This window comes from Enhydra lutris, unplaced genomic scaffold, assembly GCF_002288905.1.
Source record: "Enhydra lutris kenyoni isolate GAN:26980312 unplaced genomic scaffold, ASM228890v2 scaffoldscaffold125, whole genome shotgun sequence".
Taxonomy (NCBI): Eukaryota; Metazoa; Chordata; class Mammalia; order Carnivora; family Mustelidae; genus Enhydra; species Enhydra lutris.
In genome coordinates this window covers 539,005-555,539 of record NW_019154209.1, presented here as the reverse complement: position 1 = coordinate 555,539, position 16,535 = coordinate 539,005, and the positions used below count along the sequence as shown (strand labels likewise).

The following is a 16,535-nucleotide window of genomic DNA, read 5'->3' as shown; positions in this document are numbered from 1 at the left end:
GAGAATGGGTAAATTGTGGTGTGGTCATACAATGGAATACTATATAGATGTGAAAACAAATTAACTACAATTATAGCAACAACACGTTTGAGTCAGAAAAATCAAATTGAGTGAGCAAAGGAAGTTGTGGGAGACTACATAAAGATTATATTTGTATAAAATTAAAAACCTAAGAGTATATTGTTCAGAGATAACTGTGATAAAAATATTAAAACAAGAGAATGAAAAATAAAACTCAAGATACCTCTTTCTTCAGAAGATAGAGAGATGGAATAGTTCTTAGGTTAGGCAGTGGGCCATGAATGTTCATTTTATTATCTCATTTCATTATATATGTTACATATAGCCTCTTGTGTTTATCAAATATTACATGATTTTTTCAGAGTAGTCAAAAAGGAAAGAGAAAGAGGAGAAAGAAAGGCCAGGGAAGCCAGACAGTTTCAGGAAGTAAGTTCTGTTTCAGTGTCAGTTACTATGGAAGTCCTCAGTGAGACGAGGCCTGTATGAACACCCAGGACTTGGTGACAGGGAGCACACTGGTCACCTTTGGGAGCAGCCATATTCAAATGGAAGGACTGGCACCCAATTACAGGCAAGGAAGGAATGTGTTATCAGGAAGCCATGACTGGGAGCATAAAGTCTTTCATCTATCACCATCTCCTGCAGAACCTCAACAACAGCTCATATTTATCAAGGCTGGATTACATGCCAGGCACTTTACATACACTATGTCACTTAATCCTTACAGCCACCCCCACAAAGTGGGCGAGGGGAGCCAAACTTGTGTTACCACCCAATTGTATTCACTTCAGCCACATGCAGAGAATCCCTTAGGACACTTGAATGGGCATGAAGCCTTCACTGTTTCATTTCAAATTTTAGGTATAATAGCTCAAGTGGTTAGGTTATGGCAACCAGACAAAATGTGATGAATCAGTTCTACCCAGAAATGGGTCATTTCTCCCTGTGATGCTTTTACTGCAACTCACCAAACTCTTACCTCTCCCTCGTTCCAGGCACCTAGCAGAATTGTACTTTTCCACTTCCATGAAGTTAGGTGCAAACATGTGACTTGCTTTGGAGGATGAGAAGAGAGAAGTGCTGTGTGCCATTTTAAGCTTTAAGAGTCAGTTTGCATTTTGCCACATGCCTTCCCCAACCCAGTAATGGGGCTTGTCAGTCTGCATTCCCAAGGGACTGTAGATGAAGCGCTCCCCTACCAACGCATGCTGGACATATATGAACAAGAAGTATACCTCTATTATGTTATTGAGATTTGGGGGTTATTGCAGCAAAACCTAGCTTATTCTGCCTGATACACTCCCCTTTTCAACAGTTAGAGATTATTGATATATAGGGGCTGAAAAATGAAATGTGAATGTATACAAATGTGTAAAATAAAGTGCCCAGACCTCTCTCTGGCAAGACTTCGATAGACCACTTTCTGTAATCTGTTCCTAATAAATGACCACAGGATTTTCATGTTTCTCACACACGAAGACTAGTTGTAGAAGATATAAATAGAAGGCAATGTTCTAGGCTCACATTATTCCTAATGTTTGTAAGTTTAAGAGCTATATTTTAATCCTTTGTCACTTTCTCCCTCAAATCCATGAAAAAGCACAATTAGCCCTGCTCAGATCATACAGCCATCCCACTGGGGAAAGTGAAGCCATGTGACTGACCACCAAGCCTCCTCTACCCCAAGATAGGGAGGAGCACTACCAAGGGGGAAAACTGGGTTTAATGGCTAGAAAGAAGAAGGAATGTTGGGCAGGCAGAGACAAAGTTATCTACTTAGTAAAAACAAAATTAGATTTAGAACCCTGGTTTTATTGGTCATTAGCGTGTGCAAACTTGGGCGCCATTGAATGCATCTGCTCATGTACAAAGTGGGGATGGTACTTACTTTGCAGAGTGGTTTGAAGATTAGAAATAAGCTACAAGAGCTTCGTACCCAACAGGTGCTCAATAAATGGTAACTTTCAAAAGCCAAATGCTCAAGATTTCCTACTATTAATTTCTGACTCCCAATCCCCGAAGATCAAAGGTTAGGAAAAGGCATCTGTAGCCACAATGAAGCCAATATAAAACAAAGTATATTACAAATAAGAGTTTTCAGTTAAGCGTAAGGTGTTTATAAGCATCCCTCTATGGCTCGAAGGTGACTCAGAGCTCAGGGTTGGTTTTTTTTCTTTTTATAGCCCCATAACACATTTAAGTGAATACCATCCAGTGCTAAACCTTCATCCTCAATCTTGTGTTTTTGCCATCAACACATCCTGCCTCAGAAGTCTACAATCTGCTTTATACCAGGGAATATTTTCAAAGGTGGCTTAGCTGTCCTTGATTTGTTAGGTGCATGCTGAGTGGTAGGTGCCAAGAAGACAGAGATGATCCAGTTTAACTGAGGGGCAGAGATGCAGGAAAGTGCTATAGGACTGGGCGTGAAGAGTCTGTACAGGGATCCCTAGTCAGGGATCAAGAAAAGAATCACAAAGCTATGAGCTGAATCTTGGGGGGTCAAGTTGAGAATGCACCAGAGACAAAGGGAGAGAGGCATTCTAGGCAATGGTATAAGCAAATGAGAAGAAACGGGTATTAAGAGCTGTATGGGATACACTTTAGTGTTGCTGAAGTGGGTTAGGGTTGTAGGAAATGAGGCTAGGGAAGTGGTCAGGGGCCTGATTATGAAGGGACCATGAAATTGGGGGTACAGCATGTTAGGAGAGATTACTCTGGAAGCTGATATACATAGTGGATTAAAGCAGTGGTTCTTAATGTCTCTTGAGTCATAGCCTTCTTTAAGAACCTGAAAAAAAAAAAGCTACTGGCCCTTTCATTGGGCAAAGGTACATAATGCTTAAACATGAAATGTTGCTTATAATTTCCCAGTTAGGCATAAGACAGGGGAGCAACTACAATAATCCAGGTGAGACATGAAGAGGCCTGAGCTAAACCACAGCAGCTCGGACAAAAAGGAGACAGATATGAGAAACAGAAAGCTGGCTGAGTATTATCAACAGATCTTGTCACGAGCGGGATTTCAGAAATGAGGGAAAGCCCTGAGTCTAGGAGAACTCCCAGGTTGGTTTGTGATTTCGACCACTGAGTGGAAGGTGGTGGTGCTCACGGAGAGGAGGAGGCTTCAGAAAAGAAGACAGGTTCAGTCTGGGAAATGTCAAGTCAAAAGTGCCTTTAGAACATCCACATAAAAAAGTTCAGTAGGAAGCTAAATATACCCTTCCTTTTGATGATTCTTGTCGTGTTTCTCTTGCCCTGATATTCACCTACAAACAGGCTCCTAAATCTCTGTGCAACATTTTCTGAATTGAGATAACCCCCACTTGCAGAAAGGGATCCAGGAATGGGAGAAGAAATTAAACTTCACACACCCAAAATTATTTCACATTTTTTTACTAAAAGAATAGACTTTTATTAAGCACTGTAAGTTTCTTTCCATCAGCATTAACAGAACAACAGACCAATTTCCATCACAGAACAACTCCTGAGACATTTTCATTCCTTTCTGAAACACTTCCAGAAATTCCTGCAGTTTCCCCTAAGAAGCATCCATTCAAACTTACATTAATAAACTATGGAGCTTTTGTGGTGAGGTGGGCCAAAAAGGCAGGGAATTTGGAATCTGGGAGTGGGAAAGAGAAATACGTATTATCCATCCACTAAACACACTGTCAAGAGCACAGGAGAAGAGATATTAACACAGGAAAAAACAATGAAAGAATTTACTTTGTCAATAACATCATTTATCAGGGAGCACTAAAAATCATTGACTCCTTGCAGTTAAAGTTTCTTTAACCTAGTATGTTATTCTAAAAATAGAAGAGAATAGAATAAAATAAAAGGAGGGGAAGTGTCTTGGGGGGAAGTAACTAATATGAAATTATCAGATTTGGCAGGGTTATGAGAGATTAATCTGAAATATTTAATTTGCTTCATTTACATGAAAATTCACTAGTCATTAGTTACTACCAACACAGACAAAAAGAGCTATAAAAGTACAACGGCAATGTCAAAAGCTGAAATGGGCACCGTAGCACAGGGGGTATTTTATTTTGCTTTTAACTTGGAAAAGATGATTTTGTAAAAAAAAAAAAAAAAGAAAAAAATGAAGTTATCTTCTGAGAACATCAAAACAACCTTTGACAATATTGAAGGTAATCAGCAATAATAAGGGAATAAGTGCACTGAGCTCTACCTGCCCCAGCAGACTACTGCAATAAAGCCAAGGGAAAGAGAATAGAAAGTCAAATTAAAGATGCCAAAGTCACGAGAGGGAGAAAAATATAGAGTGACATACCATGGAACAGTGAAAACTTACCCTCTGCCCCAAAACCCCAAGCATATTTAGGAAATATGCAACAGGAAGTGAACAAGTATAACGATTAAACCTTAGTAGAAGTCTACTAGCTACTTTAAACTGTGGTCTACTTGTATTGTCATTTCAAAGGAGAGGGGGTCTTAGAGACTGAAAGGGTATCACTGACATGCCCACATGAGCCAAGGTTCCAACAGACTGGATCACTATAACCAAACAGTTACTTCCACATTCTCCCTACCCTACGTAAGCATTTCTCCCCCCACCCCCCACCCCTCCGCCTTAACCACCCTCCCTAATGCCTTGTCTGGCTGTTTTTCCTCTGTGATCAAAAGAAGCTAATGTGACTTGGACAATCAATAATGCCAGAAAATCAGGATGGAGACTAAAATCAAATGTCATTGGCAGTGCCAGTGCCATTTCTTGGGCTTTAAAGTCTACCCAAAGTCCTCCTGGCTCAGAATGAAAATGATGCAAGTGAGCAAAAGTTTGTTGGGCCACTGAATAAGGATGGGAGTTATAGGCTGACCCCAAGACATACCAGCAGAAATCAAGAACTGCAGGTCCTTGGGAATCAGTGGCTATATACAACCAGGGTGCTTTTGCCTGTGGCCCTACAAGGTCAAGGGGTCATTTCTGGGGGTACCTGTATGACTTTGTTCAAGAGAAGCCACACACATCATAGTAAGAAATGGTACCTCAAGTAGAGGATGACAGTCTCTTCAAGTGGTACTCGCAGCAAAGAACAGACCCACTTTCCCCAATTTGTCCTCAGATAAGAAAAAGTTCATCTTTCAGTAATGAACCTGAGCTTTTCTGGCTTTTAAGCTGCGTATTTTGGCAGAAAATTTAAATTCAGGCATGTGGCCCTTTTTGGTTCTTTCTTATAACCTTCCAAACCCTGAAGTCCAAATAAAAATCAAGGTTGGAAGCAAGCCACTTACTTTACCCTGGGCCAGGCTAGCAGAAAGCAGAGGTGTGTAAGGGAGAGAAGCAAGCCTTTTGGCAAACTGAAATCATCCCTGTCAAAGCAGCAATTTTACTTCTCATAGTGAATGCCTACAAAATAAGAAATTTTCTTAAGGTTGTGAGATTTAACAATACTGTCACTTGATTGTGTCAAATAGATTCAAGATGCACAGAAACAGCAACTGAAGAAAATACCTTTCCATAGAACTCCAAGTACTTCCTATTAGAAAATGGTGCCTACATACTTAATTTAATTCAGCTCAGTAATTCTAGTCATTTTTAGAGCTTTGAGGATTCCTCCATCTGTGGCTCCAGAAACTTCCAAGCCACCTAAGCTCATTACCAAATTCCGATTTTGCTGGACACAATCATCCTACCCTTCAAGATTTTTGTGAAAGGCTGGGCAGGTCCATGAGAAGAGGAGGGCCCAAATTAAGGGAGCAAATTCCAAAGAGGATGTCTCTGTACACTTTGTTCCTGGATATATCTTGCTAGGTGTGCACTCTTGTCATCTTGCTTTGGTTTATGTAAGAAGTATCTGGGCAGGGGGAGAGGAATTCTAGGGCACCCTCCCCCTACAAGCTGTGGGTTCTTTTAAACTGGGCCAGACTAGGATTAAACAGTCTGAGACTGTTTCCAGTCTCTTATGATGCACTCATTATAAGTGGGCAGTGAGCAAACAGCCTTGTGGTTGTCTGGAAAAAAATCACCAAGGACCTACTGTGGGTTAACGTGCATGGGGTTTTTCAAAAAGAGAAAGAAACCCTGCTAGAAGTCTAGTCAGTTGAATTCCTGTAGAAATGGTACTTCTTGGGCAAGAATATCACAAAGCCCAAAAGGAGATGTGTAAGGCTGGAAGCCTCAGTTCCTGAATGAAGACACAATGCTAATCTGTTGTAAGCCATGTTCCCTTCCCTCATACCAAAGCTGCTGAGGAGGGAAACTGGAAATGCAAGGTTGTCTCAAGAGTATCTTCCACAAGGAAGAACAACTTTTTTTGTCCTGGACAGATTCTGGCCTCTTCAAGGGCTGGGAGCTTTCCAGAATGCCCCTAAAGGCCTGGGCCAGAGTCCTCTGAAGTCTTCCTTGCAAAGCAAACGAAAAGATCCAGTAGTCAAAACATCAATGAACAAATAAAACAATCTAGGCATGTAAAATCAAAGTGTCGATTTCCTCACACTTCCCTACCCATCTTTCCAATACTAGTCCTCTCTCCTTCAAGGATTCATGGCAATCAATTCTAGCCTGAGGCCAGTTTGACCCAGGAGTTCCAGATGAGGTTTCCTCCAAATTGGCTGCAAGCCCTGGTAATCACCTCCCATCCCCTTTCTCTCTCTGAACGTGGCTATTCTGGCCGAAGGAAAGGCTCAAATCTTCCCCAAAGCCATTCCAACCTCCCTGCACTCACTCTATGGGATGTGAGGGCTCTGTTCAAGATTAAACTTGTGACAACCCAACTGTTTGTTGTTCTGAGCAGGCAATCTCTGGAAAGTACTTTTTGTCTGCTTTAGAGAAGCCCACCTTCTCATAATTGATGGGCTGTGACTCAGTAAGGATTTTTAAGTGTGGTCTTTTGAAACCCACCACTCCCTAGCAGTGGAAGCATTTCTGGGAAATTCAGTAAATCCTCTGAGACATCACCATGTATGTAATGTATGTGTGCATGTGTGTACACACACACACATATATTTATATATATAAAATATGTATAGATAAATAGATCTGTCTCTTTTATATAAAGGGTATGTGTATGCATATAGATACACACATTCATATATACATCCACCCACACACCCACACACACACACACACACACACACACACACATGCACTGTCTTTTCAGTTCCCTTTTGTACTCAGTTTTAATACATTGATTCCCACCCTCTTAGGGTGTGGGCAGCAGGGAGTGGGTGAACTGCACCACATCTTCTATTTTACAAACAATGCATTAGTTCAGAGGCAGGAAAAATCTGCCCAGTACTTTTCCGACTCACTAGAATCCCCCAGTACAAAGGCCATTGGTAGTTTTTTTTTTAAGTGTATAAAATAAAATAAAAAATAAAATAAAATAAAATAACCAATACTATTTCACTTCCCTGAAAACATTTACCTATCTGATTGTCAGGCCAGAGTTAGAGGCAGTGGTACAAAATCCTGGGTTAGGTGGATGGGGAGAAAGAGTGAGAGGAGGGTACGGATTATATACCAAGATCCCACTACTTCACAGAGGAAAATACAAGTTAGGAGGCCACAGATGGCAGTCCCTACCCCTACCATCCATGGGTTTTGTAAATGAGTAATGTGACGAAGACTCAGAAAACCAAAGCTGGAACTTTTCTATAGGGCCTTACGTGATGACACCAGATTTCTGACAGACACCGCCTTGCTACACTCCCAGGGGAGGCAAAGAGAATATTGGCACTTCATATTCGATTTGAGAATAGGAGCTAGTGCTGCGGCCATTCATCTCTGGCCAGAGCTTCCCCAGAAGCCGACCACTAAGTCTGGAGATCCAGAAAAAGACAGGGAATGGAAAAAGATGAATACAATAGGACATCCCAATAAAATCCTGGGTAAATCTAGGGTAAGCATTCATGTCCTCCTCTAACTTGGGCCTACAATCAGAAAAGTATAGGTTTTCCTCTCTTCCTGATCTGCTGAAGCCATCTTCTGCTCATTACCCTTCCTTCTGCTGTGCCACAGTTCCTAGCTTTTGCTCTTGCAAGCGGCTCTTCTCCCCATTCTTCGCAGGGAAGTACCGGTTACCATTATTACACATGTTGTTGTCTCTGGGTAAGGCACACTGGGATGAAGCTGGAAGGTGATGATCACTCTTCTCTTCTTTGATTGATGTGCCACTGTTTCCATTTACCTGTGAGTGGGACCGACCCTGATGAGGCTCCAGGGATTTAGAAACTCCATCAGAAGTGCCCTGTCAAACCGTAACAGACTCTTAATCTCACAAAACAAACTGAGGGTTGCCGGGGGAGGGGGATAGGGAGAAGGTGGTTGGGTTATGGACATTGGGGAAGGTATGTGCTATGATGAGAGCTGTGAAGTATAAACCTGGTGATTCACAGACCTGTATCCCTGGGGCTAATAATACATTACATGTTAATAAAAAAATTTAAAAAATTATAAAAAAAAATTCTCGGAAGCCAAGCATTCAGCTCCGCAAGGACTCCCAAGACCATGATTTGTTGTCAAGGCAGCAGAGCCCAAGAGATTGGCTTTGATACCTGACACACCTGACATTTGACAATATTAGAGATAATAAAAATGTCTGCTGATATAAAAGTATTTAAGGTTAACATCCAAGAAAATAAAATAATTCCCCCATGGGGGGGGGGGAAGAAGTGCCCTGTCAAAGACGGAGAGAGTCAGTGCAATTGGTAATTACCCACACTGGCTGACACTTCCCAAACATGTTCCTAAGCTAGCCTCCAGAAGCTGCTTCAGTTCTTCAAAGCTTGCTACCACCTAATTGTACATCCCGATGACTGTCCTGAGAACTTAGGGTGACAACAGATGGATTTGACTGAAACTCAATGGCCATGACAACCACGCAATAATGACACAGCTGTCATTTATAAAGCTTTACGATATCTTTTTCTAATACTAGTAGGAACCCTAAATGGTAGATATGATGCCCCATTTACAGATGAGGAAGCTGAGGCTGAGAAAGACCAAAGTAACTTGCTCAAGGACACTCAGATAGAAAGCAGTGGGGCCAGGATTCCATGCCAGGTGGGTCAGCCTCTAAAGTCTGTTCCCTTTAGCTGCTGCACAATACTGTCCTGTCCAATGCTGAGAACTGGACATGTAAATGAAAGGAAAGGAGAACCAGAAGATCTCTGTGTACCACTCCACAGAATCTTTCCTAACTAAAAACTGCCACCTATTTTTCTGATAATTCCTGGGACGTGACTGTTATTATAATGCTAAAGACATGAACTGCATTAGCTTGCAATGCAGGGCTGTCTCTCCATGAGGAATTTATTTAGGAAAATAGCAGCTTCCGATTGCTAAGTTGTTGGGCATGCCAGATACTCTCTTGTCCAATTTATGGATAAGACAAATGAGGCTCAGAAAAATAAAATGATTTGCCCAAGGTCAATGGCATGCCTAGACTTGCATTCAAGTCTATTTGACTCCAAAGACCTCATTCTTTCCATTAAGATACAATACATAATGCAAATCTTTTCTTTTTAATTTTTGTAAAGATTTATGTATTTATTTACTTAAAATTCAATTCAATTGTAATGGAAACCTAATACCTGTTGAATCTGTGGTCAATTATAAATTTTTACTGAGTACCTCCCATGTTACAGGCTCTGTGAAAACCTCTTTATATCTATCATCTCATGTGGTGCTCATAATAACTCTGTGAGGTAGATGCCAATTTCTCCATTTTACAGATGAGGAAACTAGGCCACAGAGAAGTTAAGTAACTTGTATAAGGTCACAGAACTAGTAAGTGGCAGAGCCAGATTCAAAGTGAGATCCTTTGGCTCCAAAACCTGTACAACATGGGCACTACTGTAAAATGTTGTTCAAGAACCTGGAAAAAAGATGAAACAAGTAAAAATCTGCACAATGGATGGAATTAGCCACCTGAGGGAGTTAACAAAGATATCAAAACATTACCAATAAGTGACTTAAGAATCTGAAAATACACAATACTCCAGTGGCCTAAGAATAATCTCAAGAGGACAGGACTATAGGGGCAGCTGGCTGGCTCAGTTGGTGGAGCATGTGACTCTTGATTTTGGGGTTGTGAATCCAAGCCCCATGTTGGGTGCAGAGATCACTAAAAAAAATTTAAAAAGACTTGAGAAAAATAAAGAACACAGGACTATAATGTAAGCAGATTAAATAAGCTGGAACAATGATCTCATACTTTGAAGAAAGGGTGACTGAATAGAAAAAGGAGAGTCATCATGGCCATCAGCAGCACCTCTGTGCAGGAACCATGCCTCAGTTAAAAACAAAGTTAACATGAGAATTTCCTTGGCCAGGCTACCTCTGGATTAGGTAACAGTATCCCCAGTAATCTTCACAAAGAGAAACTTAAGATCATCTACCATCCCTACTTTTTCCCTTAGTTTCTTCAACTGTAAAATATAATAATAGTATCTGTTTTCTAAATTCCTATAAGGATTCAATGAGACACTCTATGTAAAGCACTTAGAACATGTTGTGCCTGGCACACTGTACAAACTCAATAAATGCTAGCTAATACTATTGTTTGATTCCAAGTCTCCTAGCAAACTTCCGATACCATGGATTCCCTTGCAGCTTACACTTAAAGAAAGCAAGCTCTGGTAGAAATGGTTAAGAGCATATGCACTAGGGTCAGCCAGACCTAAGTCTGAATCTTGTCTCTACCAATCAGAGTTGTTATACTGCAGGGGAATCAGGACAGCAACAGGCTTTGGAATCAGCTCAGGCTGGAAGGGCAACACTGATATTGACTTGATGGATAATTTGGGGCAAGATGTTTCATCCCTCTGAGCCTCAGTTTCAAATGGAGAATAATAAACACCTCACAAGTTTTTATAAGAGTGACCAGAAAAGAGTAACTGTACAATATATCACAATACTTACTGCAGAAAGTACTTGATTGAGATAAAGTGCTGTAAATTCACACCTTTCACAAGATCTTTCACAGATCTTTCAGTATCTTTCACTCCCTCCCTTCTCCCCAGTGCCACTCTTTCAGTCATATCCACATAGCTATTTCTGTGATCTTAGTTAATGTGAGTCAACCCCTGAGAGAGAGAGAGAAATCAACTCTTACTGTACAAAAAAAAAAAAAAAAAATCAGGTTTTTCAGACCGTATACCTAATGATCAGACCCTGAATCATGGTTAGTTAATCAAGGCTGTATTACCTTATGGGAGCCTATCTGAGTGACCAATTTTCCTTCTAGGTATAATCCCTTATATCTTACTGAACAGCTTCTGGAAAAAGTTGAGCAGCTCTAGAAAAATCTCAAAGTTCTTGCTCTCTGAGTTGTGTGAAGGACTTACCATTCTAGTTCCATTTTTAGCTCAAAATAACATTAAAGCAAATACGTATCTTTGAGAAAGCATTAGACAATGGGGATTAACTGGATGCAGTGAGGGCTGGCTGTATACAGGAGAGCTAATTCAGGACTGAGAACCTATGTCAAAGCTGCTTTGCAATATGGTCTCATCAGTGACCCTTGGGAGGATTAGAAACTGCATGTAAAATGTCTAGTAGAGGGCTTGGTAGAAAGGGGGCATTCAAGAAACAATAGCTCCTAGGGCGCCTGCGTGGCTCAGTCAGTTAAGTGTCTGACTCTTGATTTCAGCTTAGGTCATGATCTCAGGGTTGTGAGGTCGAGCCCTGCAATGGGCTCCGCGTTGGACATGGAACCTGCTTAAGAATCTCTCTCTCCCGGGGCACCTGGGTGGCTCAGTGGGTTAAAGCCTCTGCCTTCGGCTCAGGTCATGATCTCAGGGTCCTGGGGTCGAGCCCCGAGTCGGGCTCTCTGCTCAGCGGGGAGCCTGCTTCCCTTCCTCTCTCTCTGCTTGCCTCTCTGCCTACTTGTAATCTCTGTCACATAAATAAATAAAATCTTTAAAAAAAAAAAAAGAATCTCTCTCTCCCTCTCCTCTCCCTTGGCCTCACCCCCACCCTGCTTATGAGCACTCTCTAAATAAATGAAAGAAAAGAAAGAAAGAAAAAGGAAGGAAGAAAGAAATGATAGCTGCTATACTAGGAGGAGCCCAGCAGGCTGAGTCCAGTACAAGATTCTGGTTCAATAAAGATTAGGTTCTTCATGTCTGGGGAGAGGGGTATGTCTAATGAAGACCAGTGGAAACTGATATAATTCAAGGTGTACCTTAGAGGAAAGTTTAAGACCATTTTGAGCCATTAAGAATAAACAAAATGGCAACATCTCCTTCCTTCTCATATTCAGCAAAGGCTGAAGTCCAATTTTCTAAGCATCTCTATTCAGAAAGCCCAAGTAGCTGGAAATCCCACTGTTAACTTCACTCTGGCCCTTTTGTGGCTGCATGTAGCACATACTATGGTAGGTACAGGCGTTCAGGACACAGGACCTGGTTTCTGTCCTGTGGTCTCATTCAGAGGAAAGAATGACACTCTGCAACATTGTGCGAACAGCCTGGGCAGGCTAACCCTCACTAGACCCTCACTAGAGCAAAAGAATGAACTCAAATGCTGGGAGAAGCCCCGAAAACACAGTTTTCCATGCCTGATCTGATCTTTTGCAAGTTAGGTGAAAAGACAAGAGGTATCAAACAGAAGCTAGATAACCGCAAAACAGGGCTTACTTGTTTGTTTCCTTTTTTATGTCCTTTGGATCCTCTACCAGTCTGTTCTTTTCCATGCCTGTAGAAAGTGAGGGGGAAAAGTGATCCTGAGGAACACACAGAGTCCATACCCACATTTTCACTTAGTTACCTACTCACCTCCTCTAGGAAGTTTGACTCCCTTAAGTTAGGTGCCCTTCCTCTGTGTTACCACTGTAAACCTTTATCTCTCTTATTTCTATATTATACTAAATCGTTCTGTGTCCCATGTCCTCCTCTAGGGCAAAAACTTTTTCATTGAGGCCGGGAATATAGTGTATGTTTGCTGAACTAAACTGAAAACTGGCTTTAAAAATGGAAAGTTAGTTAATGCCTCTTACCTTAATAGAAGTATTCAGTAGTTGGGCATTTTCCCAATGGCACCTTGATTGACATTAGGTCATATCAACCTACTGGAATACATACCCTTTTCCTGGCCCACCGACAGAAACAACTTGCATGCCAAAAGAGCCTCGGCCCCTGGAGGACCTACTACCAGCCCACTGGCCCACAACCATCCCAGCAATCTCCAGTTTTCCTCCTTGGGGTGGGATTGGATGGAGACCTGTAAAGATAGGAAGAAGGGCAGTAATGAATGCTAAATGCAAGGTAGGATAAGAGGTGGAACAAAAAATCCTACAGTGCCCCCTACTCTGCTTATTTCCATTTCTCTATGATAAAGACTCTGGGGACGCCTGGGTGGCTCAGTTGGTTAAGCGTCTGCCTTTGGCTCAGGTCATGATCCCAGGGTCCTGGGATCGAGCCCTGCATCGGGCTCCCTGCTCAGTGGGGAGTCTGCTTCTCCTTCTGCCTCTCCCATTCCTCCTGCTTGTGTTCCCTCTCTCGCTGTCTCTTTCTCAAAGATAGATAAATAAAATCTTTAAAAAAAAAAAGACTCTGTGATAACAACAAAGGTTCATGGTGGAAGTGAATTTAGGGACGGGGGTTGAAGATCTGTAGGACATCCACTTTGGCAAGCTGGGTGTGGACGACACATTTTTCAGCTACAGAGCCTGGCTGGCACAGAGTAGGCATGCAATATTTGTTGAAAGAATGAATGTCCTAAAATCTAGTTATTAGAAAATTATATGCCAAAACCACTTTTATTTTCCTTTTTTTTCTTTATTAAAGTTTAGTTGACACACAATGTTACATTAGTTTCAGGTGTACAACACAGGGATTTGTCAACTACGGAGTCACGCTCTGCTCACCGCAAGGGCAGCTACCATCTGTTGGCATACAATGCTATTACAATACCATTGACTAGATACGCTGTGCTTTTCATCCTGTGACTTATTCATTCCATAATTGGAAGCCTGTACCTCCCAGTCCCTTTCACCCATTCTGCCTAGCCCCCCACCTCCCTCCCCTGTGGCAACCATCAGTTTGTTCTCTAATTAAGAGTCTGATTCTGATTTTTGTTTGTTTATTCATTTGGGTCAAATGATTTTTCTTTTTCTTTTAAGTTTTATTCAAATTCTAGTTACTTAATATAAAGTGAACCCAAACCACTTTTGATTCAAATACATACCATGACAGTGGAGGCTTAGCCAAACAACCAAACTAAATAGAAAATAATGAAACTAAACTGAAAGCAATTTATAATTAATAAGCAAGAATAGCAACAGCTGAAAACCAGAACTAATTTAAGACAAGATAGCATATCTCCTTAAAACAGAAATTCCAACGCTGTATATACATATGAGCTCACCAGCACAGCAGAGCTTTGTAATCTGGCACAAAAGGAAGCCTTCACAGAATAATTTTAATTTTAGTTTATGGAAAAAACATGAATGTTAATAACCCTTTGCTCACTTAGCAGGTCAGCAGTAAAGAGCGCTTCATTCATATGATAGTGGGAGTCTAAGGAACTAGGGTACTAGCTAGTCCTAAGAAGGCTAGAAAGACTTGCATTTGGGGGATCTTATTGTGGCCTTTCAGGAGGCAAGAGGCTCCTCATGAACCACCAGTAACTGGAGACCAGGCATCACTGGGAGCTGGGACAATGTAAAGGACCTCCCGAGAACTTAACCTTAATTAAGGCTGTCTTCTGAGACACAATAAAATCAATGCACAAAAAATGAGAGCAAGGATCTCTAAAGTCAGTTTCAAGGAATGGAATGAATGAATGGCCAGCTCCCTGGTTTATAACACTTGTTCATTAGCTGATTGAACAGAGCAGACATTCACACTGCTCATCTAAGTAGAGCCTTGAACTAAATATGCATACTGAAATTTATGAGCCTAAATTGAAGACAAACTTAAACTTCGAGCTTTATTTTTTTTAAATGATAAGCAATAGACAACAAACATTTCCAACCACAGCAATGACACTCCCACCTGATCACAGAACCTTGATATTTCATGTCAAAATGTCCCTATTAAAATATTGTGTTTTGCCAAGGTTGTTTGAATTATTAGGCTCACTATCTGAGCTACCTAAGCATGACTGTCTATTCATCACTAAGCGACAGCTCAGTTGTCACCATAATTTATAGTTAGGTATGTCTGGGTATATGTGTGTGTATTTGTTTTCCCCACTAAACTGCAATCCCCTGGCGGGCACGGACTATAATTTATTTCTCTCTGTGCTTCTGGAAATGTGTCATCTACCCCCAGAGCAAAAATGGGTACATCAGGTATGGTTGTCTGTGGACACTGGTCATTTACTCTTACCTCCCATTTGGTCTTTCTGGAAGCTCCTATGTACATCTGCCTATGGAGAATGAGTGAGCTAACCGGCAACTATGGTGACCCAGTTCACTTGAGATATAGTTCTCAGAAGTAATAAAGTACCTCCTGGTTTCTACATCAGTTACTTTGTGAGTTTAGTTGGTGACAGTCAAATCCTCAGGGACCAACTACCTCTATGGAGCATGGTCTGGGAAGTCAGTGGACTTCCCAGGCTACATCTAGGCCACACCCCTGTCAATAAACTCCTCTTCAAACTACACAGCACAGCACAGAAGGTAAATTAGATAATACATATATAAAAAAACTGCTGATTCAGTATCTGGCAATAATTACTGGATAGACTACTATGAAACAGACTGAGGATGACAAATACCTCATTTTTAGGTACTGACCCGCAAATCCCCGGCTCCGTCCTTGAGGGGGAGGTGGCACTGAGCCCATGGCTCGGGAATAAAGTGAAACAGGATAGAGAGAGGGCACCATGGGAGGCACAAAAGTAGGTGATGGAAGTAGAGCAGAAGGTGGTGGATGGTTCATGTTGACTCCTTCAAGGATACTCTGTCTCATCTTTTCCACTTTGGTTGCCAGGTCAGCCTTCAAAGGAAGAACAGAATTAATAATAGCAACCACCATTTTTTAAAAAGATTTATTTATTTATTTTAGAGAGAGATGAGGTGGTGGGGAGGGGCAGAGGGAGACAGAGAGAAACCCACGCCAACTCCACACTTGAGCGCGGAGCCAGATGAGGGCTTGATCTCACAACCCTGAGATCACGACCTGAACCAAAGCCAAGAGTCAGATTAAACCAACTGTGCCACATAGGCACCCCCAAAGCTGCCATTTTTTAATTTCTATGTACTGGGCATTCTAGTTAGAGTTTCACGAATCCATTGCCATTAAGAGAACTGAGGCCTGGGCTAAATGGCTCAAGGAGCCATACGCAGGAAAACCTGCCTGGCACTTTTTACATGACACCAAATGATCATATTAGCTCTGACCAAGGGCTTGTTGAGGCACAGTGACTAGGTCAAGGAAGACAAATATAACCATAAATATTTACCGATGGTCTATCACACAACCAGAAATACGCTAGGTTATTTTTTAAGGGGAAGATAACAGAATTAGATGAATGAGAGAGAATAAAACCTGACATATGCCAAGCTTTTTAACCTTTTCCTCCATACCCAGGA

At 41.5% G+C, this 16,535-nt stretch overlaps 1 protein-coding gene across 2 annotated transcripts in view; it reads right to left on the bottom strand.

The window, feature by feature from the left end:
- Window positions 1-7,097: 7,097 nt before the first annotated feature.
- Window positions 7,098-16,535, bottom strand: part of LOC111139931 (family with sequence similarity 120C) — a 111,235-nt gene continuing 101,797 nt past the window's right edge. Inside the window, exons 13-16 of one of the 2 annotated variants that reach the window (XM_022492344.1) lie at window positions 15,738-15,939; window positions 13,078-13,216; window positions 12,634-12,691; window positions 7,098-8,240 (exon numbers count right to left, since the gene is read on the bottom strand). In XM_022492344.1, the coding sequence (XP_022348052.1) occupies window positions 7,986-8,240; window positions 12,634-12,691; window positions 13,078-13,216; window positions 15,738-15,939 (654 nt within the window). In that variant the 3' untranslated portion in view covers window positions 7,098-7,985. The remainder of the gene's footprint in view (window positions 8,241-12,633; window positions 12,692-13,077; window positions 13,217-15,737; window positions 15,940-16,535) is intronic. The other variant, XM_022492345.1, reaches the window with a different exon arrangement.